This window comes from Balearica regulorum, chromosome 1, assembly GCF_011004875.1.
Source record: "Balearica regulorum gibbericeps isolate bBalReg1 chromosome 1, bBalReg1.pri, whole genome shotgun sequence".
Classification (NCBI taxonomy): Eukaryota; Metazoa; Chordata; class Aves; order Gruiformes; family Gruidae; genus Balearica; species Balearica regulorum.
In genome coordinates, this window is record NC_046184.1 from 174,096,996 (window position 1) to 174,114,806 (window position 17,811).

The 17,811-nt window shown below is 35.8% G+C and overlaps 1 protein-coding gene across 2 annotated transcripts in view; it reads right to left on the bottom strand.

The window, feature by feature from the left end:
- Positions 1 to 4,532: 4,532 nt before the first annotated feature.
- PIBF1 (progesterone immunomodulatory binding factor 1) overlaps positions 4,533 to 17,811 on the bottom strand; it is a 127,193-nt gene continuing 113,914 nt past the window's right edge. For both annotated transcript variants that reach the window (XM_075741690.1, XM_075741691.1), the window contains exons 17-18: positions 7,402 to 7,572; positions 4,533 to 5,182 (exon numbers count right to left, since the gene is read on the bottom strand). In XM_075741690.1, coding sequence (XP_075597805.1) covers positions 5,126 to 5,182; positions 7,402 to 7,572 — 228 coding nt within the window. In that variant the 3' untranslated portion in view covers positions 4,533 to 5,125. The remainder of the gene's footprint in view (positions 5,183 to 7,401; positions 7,573 to 17,811) is intronic.

Sequence of the window (17,811 nt, forward strand, 5' to 3'; positions counted from 1 at the left end):
TTCTGAGTAAAAGCTATTTTGTGATCAGTTCTAACTTTTTGCATTTAATACTTCTGCCATTTCCTGCTTTCATGGGGATGAAATCTTCTGGGGTTTTTTGTCCCCTTCATCCTTTAAAGGGTAAGCTGATTAAAATTCACCTTTTTTTTTTTTTTTTTTAAACCCAGTTCCAATGTCCTGAGAAAAAGGAGTCTGTCTCTCTCTCTCAAAAAAAAAAAAAAAAAAGCAAGCGGCATTTACTGTTATGGAAAACTCGTCAGTGAGGAAAGCAACCCAGGGAACTCTGCAAAATGAACTCGGTGGAACGAAGTTGGTGGTTCTTGTGCTGTCAGCAGAGGGCTTCAAGAGCTGCAGAGGGTCTGACATCTGTGGAGCCACAGCCACTTGTCCTACTGTACAAGCTCCTGCAATACCCGCAGCTCACTCTTGCGTCATTCCCAACTGCTGTCCATTTCCGCTGGCGATGCTGTCCCCCAAGAGTTAGCACCTTGCACTGCTGCTGAGTGCTGCCCAGCTTCAGGCTGAAACACCCAAAGTGTAACTGCCTTAATTAAGCTACGGAAGTATGCGTTTTAAAGGTCAAGAGTTCCCAATCAATCCTAGGAATTTAAGAAGGGGATAATATTGCCCAAAGACACTAAGCAAAACTTGATCTTCTAGAGATACTTGTTTCACTTTCAAAGGTCGAGAATGAATACAGATTCTTGATATTCTTTGGTATAAGAAAATACCAGGGATACATTTCTTTGACTCACTAAAAAGTCTGGCATGTGTTCTATTAAATGTAATGTTAACAGGGAGATAAATTCTTTCCTCAGTAGACCTCCTTAGTGAGAACAACCTTGAAAGATGACAGGCTGTTACAGACTCAAACTGTTGTGTATAAATCTCTTTTTATGTAAATGTGCAACAGACTGACAGTTGATTGAGGCATATACATAATAACATAAACACTTCTTCAAAAAGTAATAATTCTTTTCTAGAAAGTCGTGCTCTCTGAGTTACATCTTCCGAAGACATGGGAGTTGATTAATATACACCAGGAGCAAAAGAATTTTACCTGACCATCTTCCAGATGTCAGTAGAGTAGAGTTAGTGTTCCTTTTTTTGCTGGAACTAGATAACATAGGAAAGGATAACTGAAATGGAAAATAACAGCTTAAGTGTAAGAGGTAGCAAATCGTATCCCAGCGATACTGACGAATGTTCAGACAACTAATATTTGAATTTACAGTTGTTCCTCTTTTGCAAGGTTTCATCACTGTTTTGTAAAGAAAGTCTTGAAGGGGAGGAAGACTACAGATCCCAATGACATATCATTTCTTTGCACAGAAAATATTTAGAAACTACAATGCCACTGAAGTATCATCACAGGATTCAGCAACAAGCCTTGAAAGTTTAGGTCCTTATTAAAAAAAGCAATTTCATGTTTTCAAATTTTTTCCTCAAATGAGATTTCCTTGATGCTTTAGAGCTTCTTTGCTTCTAGCAAGGACAGAAAGGGGAGAAAGCAATTATACTGTTAAAAAAAAAATCCTAACCTGCTCTAAACCAGCTGTCCTTCCTTCTTTCCTGTTCAGCCCATATACTTACGAAACTTACCACTTAAGTAACACCAACTTAATGTACCAAGAAATGTAATAACAGATAGAGATTTTTCTCTCTTTGCTCCCTTTGGTTTGAAAAAGAGGAACTAAGGATGATTATGTGGGTTGGGCACTTCTGTCACAAGTTGCTTCCATGCATGACTACCCTTAGAAATTCCTCTTGACTTCATTCTTTTTGACTCACGCATCATTGACACAAGGCCTACTCTGATGGGAAACTGCAAAGACCATTTCATGAAGAAGAATTTTGGAATAATTCATTTGACAACTATGTTTGTGGGAAATAACATCAGTAAAAATGCTGTACAGGTAATGCAACTGAACCTTTTCATTACTTAAAGAGCAAAAAGGTTCATTAATTTTTGCTGTAGGGCATTTCACATTTGAATAGTTGTATTTAAGTGACATTCTAGCTTTCCCGTGAAAAGCTTAGAAGGTCTCCTCCTAGATAATTAATTATACCCTTGGAGTCTAGTGAGGAGACTCAGGAAAAACACAAAGTCTTAAACTGGAAAAAAATACATACTGAGGAGATTTACACAGGGACTACACAGAATACAAGAATTTACCAACAGTATTATGGGTTATGAGTATATGCTAACAAATTACTTATATTTTTGCAAATTTAAAGATGGAACTTGCTAGTAATTGTCTAAAAAAAACTTTGCCAGAATATGTCACTTTGTCATCTGAAGAACTGTTTAAATGTCAATAAAATTTCACCACAAATCAGCCTAATTTTCTGTCAGCCTTCCTAGAAAATCAAGCTGCCTGGAGGACACAGAAGTTGACAACGCGCAATTAATTCTGGAAGCATGCAAATGTTCTTGTGCATTGTATTTCCATGGAAGAATTAAACACTTTGTGTCTTTTGGATGGTAAGAAGTAAATTAATGTCACTATCTTATATTAGTATATTTAGAAATATTACCATAGAGTAATTTAAGTTGGACAGGAATTCTGAAAATCAGTCATCTAGTCCATCTGAAAATCATCATCTAGTCCAAGACAGGTCCAATCATACCAGGTTGCTCAGGACTTAGTCTGGTTGAGCTCTGTATATCTCCAAGGATGAAGACTCCACCACCTCTCTGGGCAACCTGTTCCAGTATTTGACCACCCTCACAGGAAAAAACATTTTTCATAATAGCTAACCAAGTTTTCTAGTGCTCCATTCTCATGTCCAATGCCTCTTACTCTATTGCTGTGCACCTCTGAGAGGACTCTGGCTCTGTTGTCTCTGTACCATCCCATTAGGTACAGAGGGTAAAACCCTCTATTCTTAAGGCTGAACAAGTCCAGTTCTTTCAGCCTCCCCTTCTATATCAGCTGCTCCAGCCCCTGATCATCTTGGTGAATCTCTGCTGGTCTCACCTCAATATGTCAATGCCTATCTTGAACAAGCCCAAAACTGGATGCAGCACTCCAGATGCGGTCTTCCATGCACCGAACAGAAGGGAAGGATCACCTCCCTCCATCTGCTGGCTATCCTGTTGTTAGTACCACCCAGGATGGGGCTGGCTGGCACGTTGCTGATTCCTGTTCAATTTGTTGTCCACTAGGACCCTGAGGTCTGTTTCTGCCAAGCTGCTTTCCAGCCAGTACTGGCATATGGGGTTTATTCCATCCTAGATGTGGGACTGCAATTGCTTTTGTTGAACTTCCTAGGGTTCTCGTTGACCCAGCCTGTTGAGGTCTCTCTGAGACCCTGCCCTCCAGTGTATAGACTACTCTCCCAAATTTGGTATTGCCTATGAACTTGCCGAGGGATGCTACTATTTGCCAGTTGCCAGTTGGACTTTGCATTGCTGATCACATTTCCTGAAGCTTGGTGTGTCAGCCAATTTCCCACCCACCTTACAGTCCATATAAGGTCTCACCAATTTTTCTATAAGGAAAAGATAAGAGAACAAATTGTGAATATTTAAGATTCCAACTAGTATCTTGCCTAAAATAGCTCACAGTCCTTCTAGATAATATATTTCATTAATTATTGGGTGATAACAGACAAATAGAATAGTCTGGGAAGTTAAACTTGGGACTGTGAATCATAGAAAATATCTATTACAAAGTACAAAATTAGTATCTGCATATGGGAGCTGTTTCACATGAAAGACATGTTAATGATTCTATTCACATAAAAATACAAGTTAGATAAAACCCTAGACTTCAGGAAACCAAAGTTTATTCAGGAATGTCTGTACAGATAGCTTTGTGAGCCTAAAGGTTTGTGTATTTTTTTTCCCTAGTGAACACCAGTTAGGCTAATAAAAGATATTACCTCTGTCTACACACTTGGACTCCCTCACTCACAGAATGATAATTTTAATCCTGTGACGTGCAATTGCTAGCATTTTTACCTCACTCTCTCTGAATTATAAAAAAATAATAAAGAAACTGAAGCTTACCTGAAGCACAAGAAGTATTGCTGTGCTTCAAACTGCTGTTTGGAAAATGAAGAAAAGTGTATCTAGGAATCATAAGCCTGATATAGCTCAGTATCATATAGTAAATAATTATCATTCATGTCCAGGTAGGAACAATGAATCAGTTGAAGAGATATTGTCAAGGAAGAAGGAGGTAAGAAAAAAGAGCTCCCTCTTAAATGAAATCTCAGCAATATTTTCAGTATACAGTCACTAAACCAATATCATATATATTTATGTTGTATATAGACATGTACCATATGCAGTCAAAAGTGCTTTAAAATATTAGAGACCTTTTCTATAGTCTAAATAGATGGTGGAGTGGCATAAGTAAGTAGACTGTGTTCTTGGAAGATGGGGCTTATTTTTATGCAATTAAATATGGCAAGTTATCCATTTCACTATTACATGCTACAGTACTCACACATCATGGTTCTATTTTTATTATTACACAGATGTAAATACACTAAAATAAGTGCATCTAGCCCATTAAGTGTCAGTGCTGATAATCAAGATGTATTTTATTGCTGCTTTGTTTTTAATGCCTGTTTGGTAGAACAAATGACATCAAATGACAAACTATACAAATCAAGGCTGGTAAGAAATTATTTTTTTTCTTCCACCTGACATGAACTTCCTTCATAGAAAGCAGGATATAGTCTGATGCTAACCCATGTATATTTTTTAAATTTCTATGAGCCAGAATAGTTGCAAGGAATGTGGGATGAAACACAGGGTCCAAGAAAAACAATATAAAAAAGCTGAAACATGCATTAATTTGAACACTCTGAATAACATGCTCTTTAACTGCCCAGATTATAAATGTGTACAATATGCTAGTGTTTATTTATCTTTTAAAATTCAAATATATGTTAGTAAAATCATTGCATGCATTATTTCCACACATTTTATTCACAGGACAGATCTAAAAATTATTTTCGGAAGCATAAGATCATTTGACAGGTATAAAAGAACAGTTAAAAACAAAACAGTTGTTTGTGTTTATGGTAAAAGGGGCATCATTATGGTGAAAATAATTTTCTTCAAAAAAAAGCTCCCCAAAGGATTATTTTGAATAATTTTTGAAAAATGCTACGGTGATGTTTTCTTCTGCAGTTTCTTGTACCATACGGGTGCCTCTTTATTTGTCTGTAAAATAAAGAATGTTTTAATTGTGAGACAGTGAAAGTCAGAAGAAAAACATGCAATCTACACTAAAGTCTCTTTCCTTCCTATGTAGTTCACAGTGATATTTGAATTCTTTGCTTAAATGCAAATCAATTAAAAACAAGACTACGCATTTAAAGTTACTATTACTACATATCTGAATTAAAACCTCCCTATTTCTAGGTTATAAAAAGCAGATTATACAGTAAGAAGTAAATGATTTGTTTAAAAAATCTATCACAATGAAAACATGCATCAACTGTGTCATAAATAGGTTTCATTTGAAAGAGCATCATCTGATTTTCCCATTTGAGAAGGGGATGGAACTTAGAAAAGAGACCTTAGGTGTGCCACAATTGACCAACACTTTATGCAGAACTATAGTTCTTAAAAAAATGATAATTAAAAGAATTCAGCAGTTTTCTAACAGCATAGAAAGTATTTTAATTGCAGAGAATTATCTGTGAGCAACTTTGCCTTGCCTTCATAATCCTATGGCCTACTGCTAGGCACTCAGGATTGTGTAACATTCTTGTGGCAAATTCAGTGGTTGGTTGTATAGAGAAATAAAATTAAAGAAGTGGAGGTGGAACAAGGTAAGGACTATTCTGCTTTCAGGGTTGGGTATAATCTCTTGCATTAGTGAGCACTATCTCTTTTGTCTGTTGTCCCTAAACTTGTTCTTTTCTAGTTCTGCTTTTTGTCTGCTCTCTATTCATTCTTTCCTCCAAGACTTAATAACCATTCAATTTAAAAAATGATTTTATTCAGCTGGCCTTGTGGTGGGGCTTCTCATCACATTTTAATCTCCATCTTTCTCTCATTTTGAAAATTTCAGTTACAAAAATAAATCTGCTCTATTTGTACAAGCTTTTAAAATTACAGAAATTGACCTAAATTGGCAGGATTTTTGGAGGACTACTAACTTCTTTCCCCATCTAAGAAGAAACCTTACCATCTGCCCATTTTTGGTTCTCTAAAAAGACTAGAACTTTTCCAAGAGAAACTTGTCACAATTTCTAAATGTAAAAACATTTTTTGTAGATTCCTACACCGCTTCTATATCCCTAAATAAGACAGGACAGATGAAACACAACCCAATTGTTAGCTCACATTTTGGATCATTGAATAGCTCCGTCAAAGACAAAGTTTGGGCAGTGTGATTTAGCACTATTGAAAGGATTGTGGATGAGACAACACTGGGTATGCCTGTGTTTAGTCTCATAACACTATCCAAACAAACTTTGAACCCCTAAAAAGCCCAAATTCCCTCACATCGTGTCCAAGAGATGCAACTTTTTCCTATATTTTGTATTATAAAAACAGTGTCTGACGTGCTGCAATACAAACATCATATTGTTTAAGACACTGAATTTTAAAGTCTCCACCAGGAAAAAAAAATAATATAGATGCATATCTGGAACAAAATAGCACATATGCTATACAATGTGGATACAACCAGTCTACCCTAGACAGAGGTAGCCTCAAGAAGTGTAAATAAGAGTCATAATTTGTTTTGTGATTCAGCATTGCAATTTGGCTCTCTTAAATTTATTAGTTCTGACACAGTCATAGTCAGGAACTTCTAAACCATTTTCATGAAGCTTACAAATACTAGAGGCATTAAATCTGAAGCAGGCCACTTGAAGTATTTAAATCCAAGCATTTAGCTTCTAAAGGAATAAACTAGGGTTTTATAATATCAGGTATCCTTAGTAACAGAAGTGGTATCAGTACTGGGCATGTATTTTTAATATATATTTAGATACATACACATACATTAATATACATATATACATGAATATACATAAATACACCTATTTCCTCACTCCTGTTCCTCAATATATATACACATATACTCAACTCACACATGATCAGGGTAGATTTAAAATTGTATATATAGTTTGTGGATCCCTTTGGCTATTAAAATTTTGCTAGCTACTCTTAATATTGCAATATTATAATTTTCTTTTTTTAATCTAGTTTGCTGTAAACTTAAGATGTAAAAACTACCAAATAGTTAAATAACACCATAAACTGTAATTTTTCTCCTCAGCACTGACCATTCCCATAAAGAGCTGCAAGTATTCAGCTGAATGAATTATACATCTTCTTGAAATATGAACCCACATTTTTCTTTTTAAAAAGTGAGGAGAATTATAAAAAAAGCTTATGGCACTTACTCTTATCATAGTACTTACAAATAATGTTGGCTTAGGTGTAAATACATTTTCTTCTTCATGTTCTGGCAGCAGTTTTACTGAAGGGTTTGATTTGTTTTTTGCAGTTACACTTTTTACATCAATATGAGATGGAGGTAAATTTTGTTTACCATGTAGACTAATTAGAATCTGTTTCATTGTGGCTAGTTCCTATAAAACCACAAAAGAACAATGCTAAGTTATTCAGTAAAATTACATTTGAAGGTATTAAATATTTATTTGTTAATAATAAATTTATACTCACCAAACTAAATGTGTAAGTGGATCAGTAAATCTAACAAGCATGAACATATACTTGCCATAATTAATAAGGTTACTAATTGGACACTAATAAAAGTAAGAAAATAAGAAAGTCATATAGGATTTATATAACTCAAATTTTGTATTGCTTAAAGGCTGTAAAAGAGAACATGTGCTGTGTAATAAGGAACCCACTATCTCTTTTAACTTAAGCTTCCATTTAATTGAAAAGAATTCTTTTGAATTTGTTTTGTCAGGCTGAGGGAGTTTACAAATCTAATTTGAATGACCGTGACAAATTGCACTTTCAAGCACTAGGTCTTGCACAGAAGTCCTATAAATACATTACTAAAAAAAATATGTGTTTTTATATCCAGATCAGAAAAGACAAATCAATGAAAAACCTTAAGCAGACGTACAGCAAAAATGGGATCAGAGTAGAAAAGAACTTTTGTGAAAAGTGAAAGTTCCAACATGGGAAAAGAAAAACAAGGGCATAGAGAAATGCAGACTTTTTTGGATGTTCTAATAATTTGCTTAGTAAACAATTTGGATTAATTAAGAAGTACCCTTTTCTTACTGCTTAGCTGAACAAAACAGATTATTCAACATGTACAGCAGAGTGAGAAAGGAAAAAACATAATATTTTGTGACTTCAATTGGACATCTTCTTTTGTCATCTTGCCTCACCGACTGCCTAATGTTCTCTCCTCCCACATGTAATGGGTGTAATTACTAAAAAATAAGTTACAGAATTTAAAGCATTATTTATTACTATTATTTATTGTACTATTATTATTTAGAACATTCACTATTGCAGAACTAGAATAGCAAAGTCAGTAGAAAAGCCTTTCAAAGTAAATTTTAAGACAATTTCACATCTTTGTCAATGCTTTTCCTTACTTTTTACAAATGCTGTTGTCTTCAATAAGCAACGCTGTTAATGTATTAGCATTCTATGTAATTAACATTCTATCTTATTTCTCAATCCGAACAGGGTAACTCATATTTATAGCTGAATGACAAACATTTGTTATATCTTACCTACTTCTTAATACGTGCCAGAAAATTACATTGATGCACATTCTATTTTCATTGCATTATTAGTAACGAGTTAAGAACCCCCCTCAGCCTTTTAAAACATTCCTGCCAGATACCTTCTCTCTGTCCACTGCTGCCTTTAATACAAGATACAAAGTCAAAAGAATCATGTTGTTGCCTTTAAATTGTCCCACACTAACTCAGTTAGATGAATGGATGTTACACTCCACACACCAGCTTTATCGAGTGTACAAATTGTTCTTGTATCTATCTCAGTCATTTAATATTAACTATTTGCATAATTCAGCCATGTGTGGTGGCGTGTTGAAACAGCATGACTGCAGAGCAGCTGTTTAAAAGGACTGCATAGTTGATGCCAACATGTTTTTCAAAGTTGTAAACTCTGCAAAGATGTTGCCAAAGCGACACATAGACAGAATTTCTTGATGAAAATAACTCAAGCAAGTATACAGCAAATACATACACCATCACAGGAGATTAAATTGTACATAACCAATGTTTTGACATTAACAAGTGCTGTTCTATACTTAAACTGCGTTCTTTTGTGGACCAAACAGTTGCACGTTTGAACAAGGCAAAACCCAAAAACTGTCACAGAGATTTATTTCAGAAACAGAGTTGAAATCTGTATGTGTAGGGTCAAATTCTCTTGTGTCAAGATCCACTCGGCAGTCTAAGCTGTCTACTTCGCAGAATCTGTCCTGTGAGAGCCCTGTCTGCTTTCGGACTTGGAATAGGCTCTGGAGAGTCAGCTCTCACACGACCTTCCCCTGTGACAGAATTCTCTAAGGTGAAGCTATGGGAAGGAATGACAGGGAGTGGGGATGAGAAATTAGCCCACACCAAATAAATTATTTTGACATCACAGCCAAATTTATCATGAGAATTTAGCTAAAATTGCCTTAACATTTGTTCTAAAATCCTTCCACATTTAGTGTGAAAGACCTTAACAAACTTGGCAAAATAGCACAGGAAATGCTGAATCCAATAGAATCATTGGTATGTGTACTGCTAAACAAGAAAAGAAAACTGGCCCAACACATTTGCAAGAGATTTGTTGTTTTCAACCAAGGGAACGCTGCAAACAAAGTTCTGTCTTGAACCACAATAATTTTAGCCATGTCTTTAGATTTCTCTGCTCCTGAACACAATTCTTAGCTTCACTTTTAAGTTCTAAACAAGGAGCCATTCGCACTACCTGCTACTGTTAGCATGCTACTATGATTCAAGAATATTTTCCAATCCTAAAAACTGGCAAGTTGGTCTAGAAAGCTAGCACGGGAAAAGAAGCTCTGGAGCTTGTGCTTAGCAGGAGTATGTGAACTTGTTCCCATCTGAACAGAATCTTGAGAAAAAAGGGGAAAGTAGGTATAGGGTTCAAAATGGATGGGAAGAATCTTTTGTGTAGAAGGACATGTATTAGTTTCAGGATAAGCTCAGTAAAGGAAGTTGTGGAGAGAAATGGATGGTTAAAATTTTTATACATTTCTACTGTGTCAAGTCCACAGTCCTATGTCCAGGCAGAGCTGTGCAAATTGTTAACTTACAGTATTCACTCCAGTTAGTCAGTGCACTGTAGAAACAGTGTTGCTAAAGCTCTGCACGTCCCAGTTTCACTGTGGAGGTATTTGGTCCTTGCCACGCTGGCTCCTGGACATATAAGCAAGCCATGCTATGCAAGTTGTGCGTCACTGTGTTGAGGCTTCCAGGTCCGAGGGCTTTGGCTTTGGAGAGCCAAGACAGCAATCCTTCTTGGGAGGACTACGAGTACTAACACTTCTGAGTGGATTCTCCCAGCTCCTCTCTGCGCTGGCTTTACAGCTTTGGTCTCACTGTCCCAAACTTTGGGAATGCAAGCACCCGCTCCCTGCTTACACAATATTCCGTGGGGATGTGGCAGTGCAGATACAGGGAAAACAATGCAGTTAGGAAGAAAAGGTGGGTTAAGATGAAACAACGAAAAAATTTCAGTATGCAGCTGGCACAAAAACATTGTTTATGTACAATGAGCGTTGCCCATACAAACAAGTATCAGGGCTATACTCTATTATTAAATATTTTGAAAGTCTGTCCACAGAAACCTGACGAATTTTTGTTAAGGATGCTAACCTGCTCTGCCTACCAGCACAAATGCCAAAAACCAAAGTAATGAGCTGTGTGACACATTAAATGGGATTTTACTCAAGCTTATAACGCCTAAATCGATGTGTCTAAACTTAAGTATCTACACATGAGCTAGGAATCTAGTTTTCCATTACAGTGCAGCTTGGAACGTGATTCAAGCCATTCAGAAGTGGACACCTATTGGTGTGTTGGCTGAATCATGTTGTAACTACACTAGCCATATTGACCAGGCTGCTACTGACTATAATGCAAAGAAAGATGCTTACCTCACCACAGACACCTCCATTTAGATACCTAAATTTAGTTGTCATAAGCTGAATCCATGTTTCACCTCACTCTCCTTATCATTTACTTTTCCTAGCCTTCTACTTCACCTAAAACAACTTTCAGCCTGAATAGCCAATACATGCCATCATAATTCCCCTTGCACACATATTTGAAGTATTGAATTCCTGTGTTAAAAAGAATTGCATTTTTAGAACAAGCATTCACAACACAGACCATCTACTTGTATAAGTTTTCCTAAACGTACATAGGTTCATACTTTAGAACAATCTAACATCCTGTATTCCACTTACTTATGCACCTTAATTCACATTTAATGAAGATTACTCGACCTTAAAAGAATCATTGAAACTTTTGCATACATAACCAGCAAGTAGTTGGAATTCAGAATAAGTGATTAGAATGAATGGACTGAGAATGGACTGAGAATGGGAGCGATGAAGCAGGAAGTGAGGTAAGGTAACATGTATTGCATTCTAAATAGTATCAGAAGAACTTACTTGCTTATTTCCATTTATTTTTGGTACTGTGATGTCCAGCAACCTCAGTTAAAAATAGCAAAAGCAATTTTGTGTGCAATACACAAACAGCGAAGGAGATATTTAGGTACAAAGGACTGGCACCAATCTTTTCCATGATGTTCTCTAACTAAAATGTTTTCTTTTTTGGGATTTTTCCCTAATTCTACCTTGTTAATTAATTAGGCTGAATGCTATCAGTGATGTTGTTGTGGAACTCTTACAGTCTGCAAAAACTGTATATCATATTAAAACCATCAAGTTTTAAAACAGTGTTAAAGGAAGCAAATGAAAGAAGTATCAATCATTTTTAAAAGGTAGAGTAAAAAAGGCAAAATAGTTGGATGCTATCTGCTCATATTGCTCGTATTTCAGAAGAATCTCAGATTCTTATGATGATGATTGATCTTGAAGCAATTAAAAATAAGTTATATTTTATTTAAAATTGTTTTTACCTGTTTATTATGGATAATTAAAATAGTACCTAGAAAAATGATAAAATTACAATCAGTTTGGAAATATGAAGGATAAAATATGATTCCTTCAAATAGCAATGCAACTAGGAGACAGAAATGAGCAAATGCAAAATAAGGCATGCAGCAATATAAAATATAAATATATTTTAAGTTATAGATACGATAAAGGGATCTCTATTAACATGTTTTTTGTTGTCCTTGATGCATGCTCAAATATGCATGTACCAGAAAAGCGTCTTACATTTTCCTGATTCAGTACTACAAAAATTCAAAATTAGTATAGTATTAAATATTGTAACAAAATCATAAGTTACATAATAAAAACAAAATGAAAAAGAATTGTCTGATATGGAAAATTATTGAGGCATAACAAGAAATGCTGTTTTATCAAGTAAATAATTGATCAAATGTACGAAAAAATTGCCTACATTAAGCACAATAGATATTTATCAAGCTAGTAATTCCATTTCTTTTCAGTGGATTGTCAACAAATATGAAGATTTTTCTTCTTACTGTCTCTGCCATGTAGCTATAATCAAAGCAAGAAAGAATTCTCTGTGCACTCAAAAGCTTGCAAAGGCACTTAACATTATGTATATGTGTGTCTATAATTATAATAAATATGTAAAGTTATATAAGCAGTTAAAAAGATATATGTTTATATATCATGCTCTGGAAGCAGATGCAAAATAACAGTCTCAAGAAAAAGCAACCGGCTTACAGGAATCAATTACATAAATGTCAATTCTTGTGTTCTTATGGCGGGGATGTCTTGCACCTTCAAATAATCTCCACACAATGATTTTGAAAAGAAGCTTTACATAGATCAAACTGAACAGTTGGGAATGCTCAGTAGGAAGAGATATCTACCTTTCTGGCCTGAAGATAATTCATTCTGATGGTAAATTTAATGTCCTTTCACATCACTAAAATCATCAGAGAAGAAGCCAAGGGGTATTGGGTCCATCTGGCTCCTTCCTCATGCAGTAAAGCCCATAGTTACTGCACTCAGATAAATATCTTCTAAAGCAAAAGTGACCCTAACAATAGCATGTACAGTTAACTAACCTTTACCATGACAGACAGCATTTTACTTCTAACTTTACATATAGAATTTATGATTGCAAACTTCACCTTGGATTAGAACTCCATTTTGAAGCAGAGAACTTGTATTGTGGAAGCTGAACAAGAAATTTCTGTCCTAGAAAACGTATCAGCTTCTGCCAGAACCACTGAATTTTGATGACTGACAAGTGTTCCCAGAGAAGAAAACAGCATAAATTCCCAGCAAAAGAATGGAAACACAGAAAAGGTGCTAAATACTATGATCTTTAAAGAAGAAAACCAATTTCACTGACAATACCAGAAAGATCAGCTGAAGGAAGGATAAAAACAGAGGTTTGCCTCCCCCAAAGATGCTGATCAAAACTTAAGGTCTCTCAGAATTTGTGAGTCAAGCACTAAGACGATGATTTTAGATGTGTGTCCCCACCCCCAATCTGCAAGTCTTCTGTACTGTTAGAGTAAAGCAGGATCTCCTGTGGAAAGCTTGTATTCCTCACTTTAACTGCCATATGGTCTCCATGTGGTTAAATTATAACTCAAAATAAAAATATGTATCCAGTCTGGAGAAACTTGAGAGATTACAGCACTGTCTTATGTCCAAGAACAGTTGACTGTACAGCCTCTCTTGCATAGAGGGGACTGGACAAAAAACTGCTTCACGAGAGTCTCAGTGCACCACACCTCGAGTCCAGAGACTGGACTCTTCTCAACGTGAGAGCCAAATAGTAGGTTTGAGTTTACCAGTCTGGTGACTATTCTGGCTATACTAACTTCTAAAATAACAACAACAATAAAAACAATAGCTATAATAGAACATGCTAGTGAGAGAAGACAGCCGTACTGGGATGAAAAACATGTTTGTGCTAAGTCAATGCAATCTGCCTTCACATGCACATATCCTCCCATTTAGGCAGCTATTGTAGTTTTCAAACAACAAGTAAGCACAGGGAAAAGCAGAGTTCAGAAAATGAGGTTATGGGTATGTTAAAGAATACTGATTTGAGAAACCTAACCCAGCATTTAAGAATGCTATATCCATTTGGTAGTGATTTGTAAAGAGCACATTTCAGAAATGATTTCTCAGTCCCTCAAGAATTAAAAGTTGATGTTCAATATACAAATGTTCCTGGGAGGATTCAGAGAAAAAAAAATATACTTCCTATAACTCCTTCTTGAGAGAAAGTGATCTTGATCAGGAAAAGAGTAGGGCTGGGTGGTTCAGAAGGAACAGTCTTCACAGTTGTCTGTCTCAGGCTGTTCAGTAGGGTCAATCTTGATGGGCATATAAGGTGATGGTAGAGAAAATACTAAGAATATTGTCCTCTCTGAAGTCTGTGCATTTTCTTACTTGGATACGATCCCTCTTAGATTCCTACTGTGATTTTCTGTGAAAGTAAAGGTGTGTTAAAAATAAAGTTGTATCATTTAACAGCTGATACTAAGATGGAGAGGGATCTTCGTGAGAACACTGGTTGCAGTTCAGCTTTGGAGCATGTGACAGGATACTTGGTTGGACTTCCTCACATTGACCTTTAGAGATCTTCAGCAATAATATTTAAACCTAGGCAAACTAGCTTGTTGGATTCTTCTATATAGCTGTTGGTGAGAAATTCAAAGGTTACAATTAATTTTGCTGATTTTAGATGAGGATATGGTAAATCACAACATAATAGTGCCTGTTTTTCTTTTCTGACTACAAATCCCTAGATAATTTTCAGGTGTAGACATCTACACTACAGATTTTTAAAATTAGGCAAGATCCATCTCTGCTACTTTGTCACTTGACTTGACAAACGACTTCTCAGATCATCTTTACACTGGTAGTACTCTTTAATATCATTGGAGTTCACTAGTTAAAATGGAGGTAAACAAATGGAGCCTTCTCTGCAGATTATTGGCATAGGACATCAAGTCACTGACATACTCCTGGAGAACAACAGACCAGAGGACTGAAATTGAACCTGATTCCACCTTTCAACATATGCAATGACTTGCATACAGCACTTTGAAGAAAAAGTTGGAGTGCATTTAGAGAAAGGAGACATATGTGTCATTATCAAGGAATGAGGCTCTCAAGCAAAAGTAGTTCCTAGAATGTCTCCTCTTTAGGAATATTGACAAGTCACACAGAGAATTATTTTAGAAATGTTCTTCACGGGTTTTATTTCTGCCAAACAGCTAGAGACACACTGCAGAAGGGCTATAGCCTATAACCTGGAATGAATTATTTGTCTCCCTTTTTTGGCTGAAAGTGGAAAAAAGACTGACACTATTAACACAGAATTAACAACACTGGACATTAATATTAATGATCACAAAGTGTGAAATAGTAGAAAGACATTACAGAAGCTCCATTTTGATGTGACAGGAAAATGAAGCAAATGGCAAGTCAGTCCATTCTGCTATGTATGACTGTAGATGGATAGGATGCAGTGGGACGAATGGTGCAAATTCAGCTTCAACAGTGGAACGCTCTGGGCTTGTGCCTATCAGGAGTCGAACCTACATGCATAACAGAGCTCAAAGAAGATTTTAACAACCACCTGTGCAATTATGAAAACATCACAAGTCATGGTTTAATCCCTCATGTTAAGGCAGAGTGTATTTGACATAGTTGCATCCTCAATTGCAGCTGTACTGGCAATATGAGAAGTCAGCAAGAATTCTGGTGTGAGATTTGCACATATGGTCATCTTAGGCACATGGATACACATTGTAAAGCTGGAAACTGGAAGACAGTATGAAATGTCCTGATCAAACAAATGAACCTGATAACTGGGTGGTGGAAAGATGCCAGACCATATGCAGGATGTTGATAGCTTCTCTGCACTACACTTCATTCAGGAGTTCTCTATATCCCAGTGCATATAAAAACTGAAAATGAACTGACAGATCTGTGACTACATGGATCTACAAACTACTTCCAGTTTTATAAGGTGAATGCATTAGAAGTGTGGCAACAATAAAATGCCCAGTCATTGCAGTGAACAGCTTCTGTCCTTTTAGATACATAAAAGTCCCTGCCTATTTCAGCTGTATGTTAAATTTGTTCTTAACAGTTAAATCTAACTTCTTAAGAAAAATAGGACATAATTTGTCTTATAATCCAGAACTTGCATGTCAAATTCTGAAAGTCTTTTTCACTTTTTGGACTGAAGTTCAGAAATATATTTGCAATTCTAACTAGGACTAAATCCCCAAATATTTTTTTAATCTGAGCCATTGTGACATTCATTTACTCAAATTCGAGTTTAATAAAATGTATGCTTTCTTAAGTGAATTCTACTTACAGGAAACAGATGCTAAAAATGCTAATATGTCAAAACAGACTTATTTGCATAAATTATTATGTAGAAATTCCTGTGTTTTCCGAGAGGGTGACAGTTTAGTTTGATTCTCCCTGTCTTTGGTATTTCTTACGGAGTATTTAAATTCACTTTTCACTTGGTAATATTCAAATCCTCCCATACAGGGAACAAAAGTAAAACTTTTACACAGCTAGATAAGCAGCAGAATGTGATGGAAATATTCATAGCCAATACAGGAAATACATTTCAGATTTCTCAACAGCCAACGATTTCTTGTTTAAATGTTTATCACTTTTACTGATTCTAGCTCTCTCAAAAACATAAAATACACATGCCAATTCCATCCTATAATTCATAAATAAGTTGCATTTTGCCTATGAAAAGCAAAAAATGTATTTATATTTGACTTATATCAATGAACATTACTAAACCCTGTGTTATTATAATGGTTTCCAAGATTTAAAAAAAAACAATTAAAAATTGCTGAGTAGAAATCACCATTTATTACACAATTGTTAGTGTATACCACTGTGAATGGAAAGACAATTCTTTAAAGAATATATATGAAAACTAGTAAGACATTCTGAATAATACAGCTCCAAGAAAAGAATGAATGTACCCAGCTGTTAAGTCCTTCCTCTTCCTAAATTCAGTACTATTTGGAATTCGAGTTTTATTAAAGCTTGACAGCAACAAAACAGATAACAAAAATGAGAAATACTGCTTCAGAGCATATTTTTCCATGTAAAAAAATGAGCCAGAAACTTCTCTACGCTCATTTAGCAATGTAAATGTCACTTTGTTTCTCCAAGCTTTAAGCTGAGAATAGCTCCGGGGCTTACTTGTGATGCAGAAATGTCCCTGTAATCTACTTAGAAAACATGCAGAACATTAATAGAAACTAGAATCTTGGAACAGAAACGTAGCATAAGAAAAATGATAATTACTCTGTGGCTTAACATTTAAAAAGAGAGCTAAGCATTGTACATCAGCATTTTTTTTTATATAAAAGAAGTTGCAGCACATAGATGAGCAGGAAGTCATTCACTTTAGAAACACAAATAATTTTGACATTATCATGTACAATCTTTTACACGGAAAAGAGGGGAAAGAGGCAGAGCTAGAGATTGTTTGAAGGCACCTGTTACCAATCACTTCTTTTCAGTCGTGTCTTCCCAACCCCTGCAGATACCCCTTCCTTCCCCTCGCCCCCAACAAAGCAGTTTTCTCCTTTTATCCACTAAGCTTCCATCCCTGATTAAACACGTACTGCCCTCCCCCTTATGACTCCAAAGCTTTTCATGAGCCTCT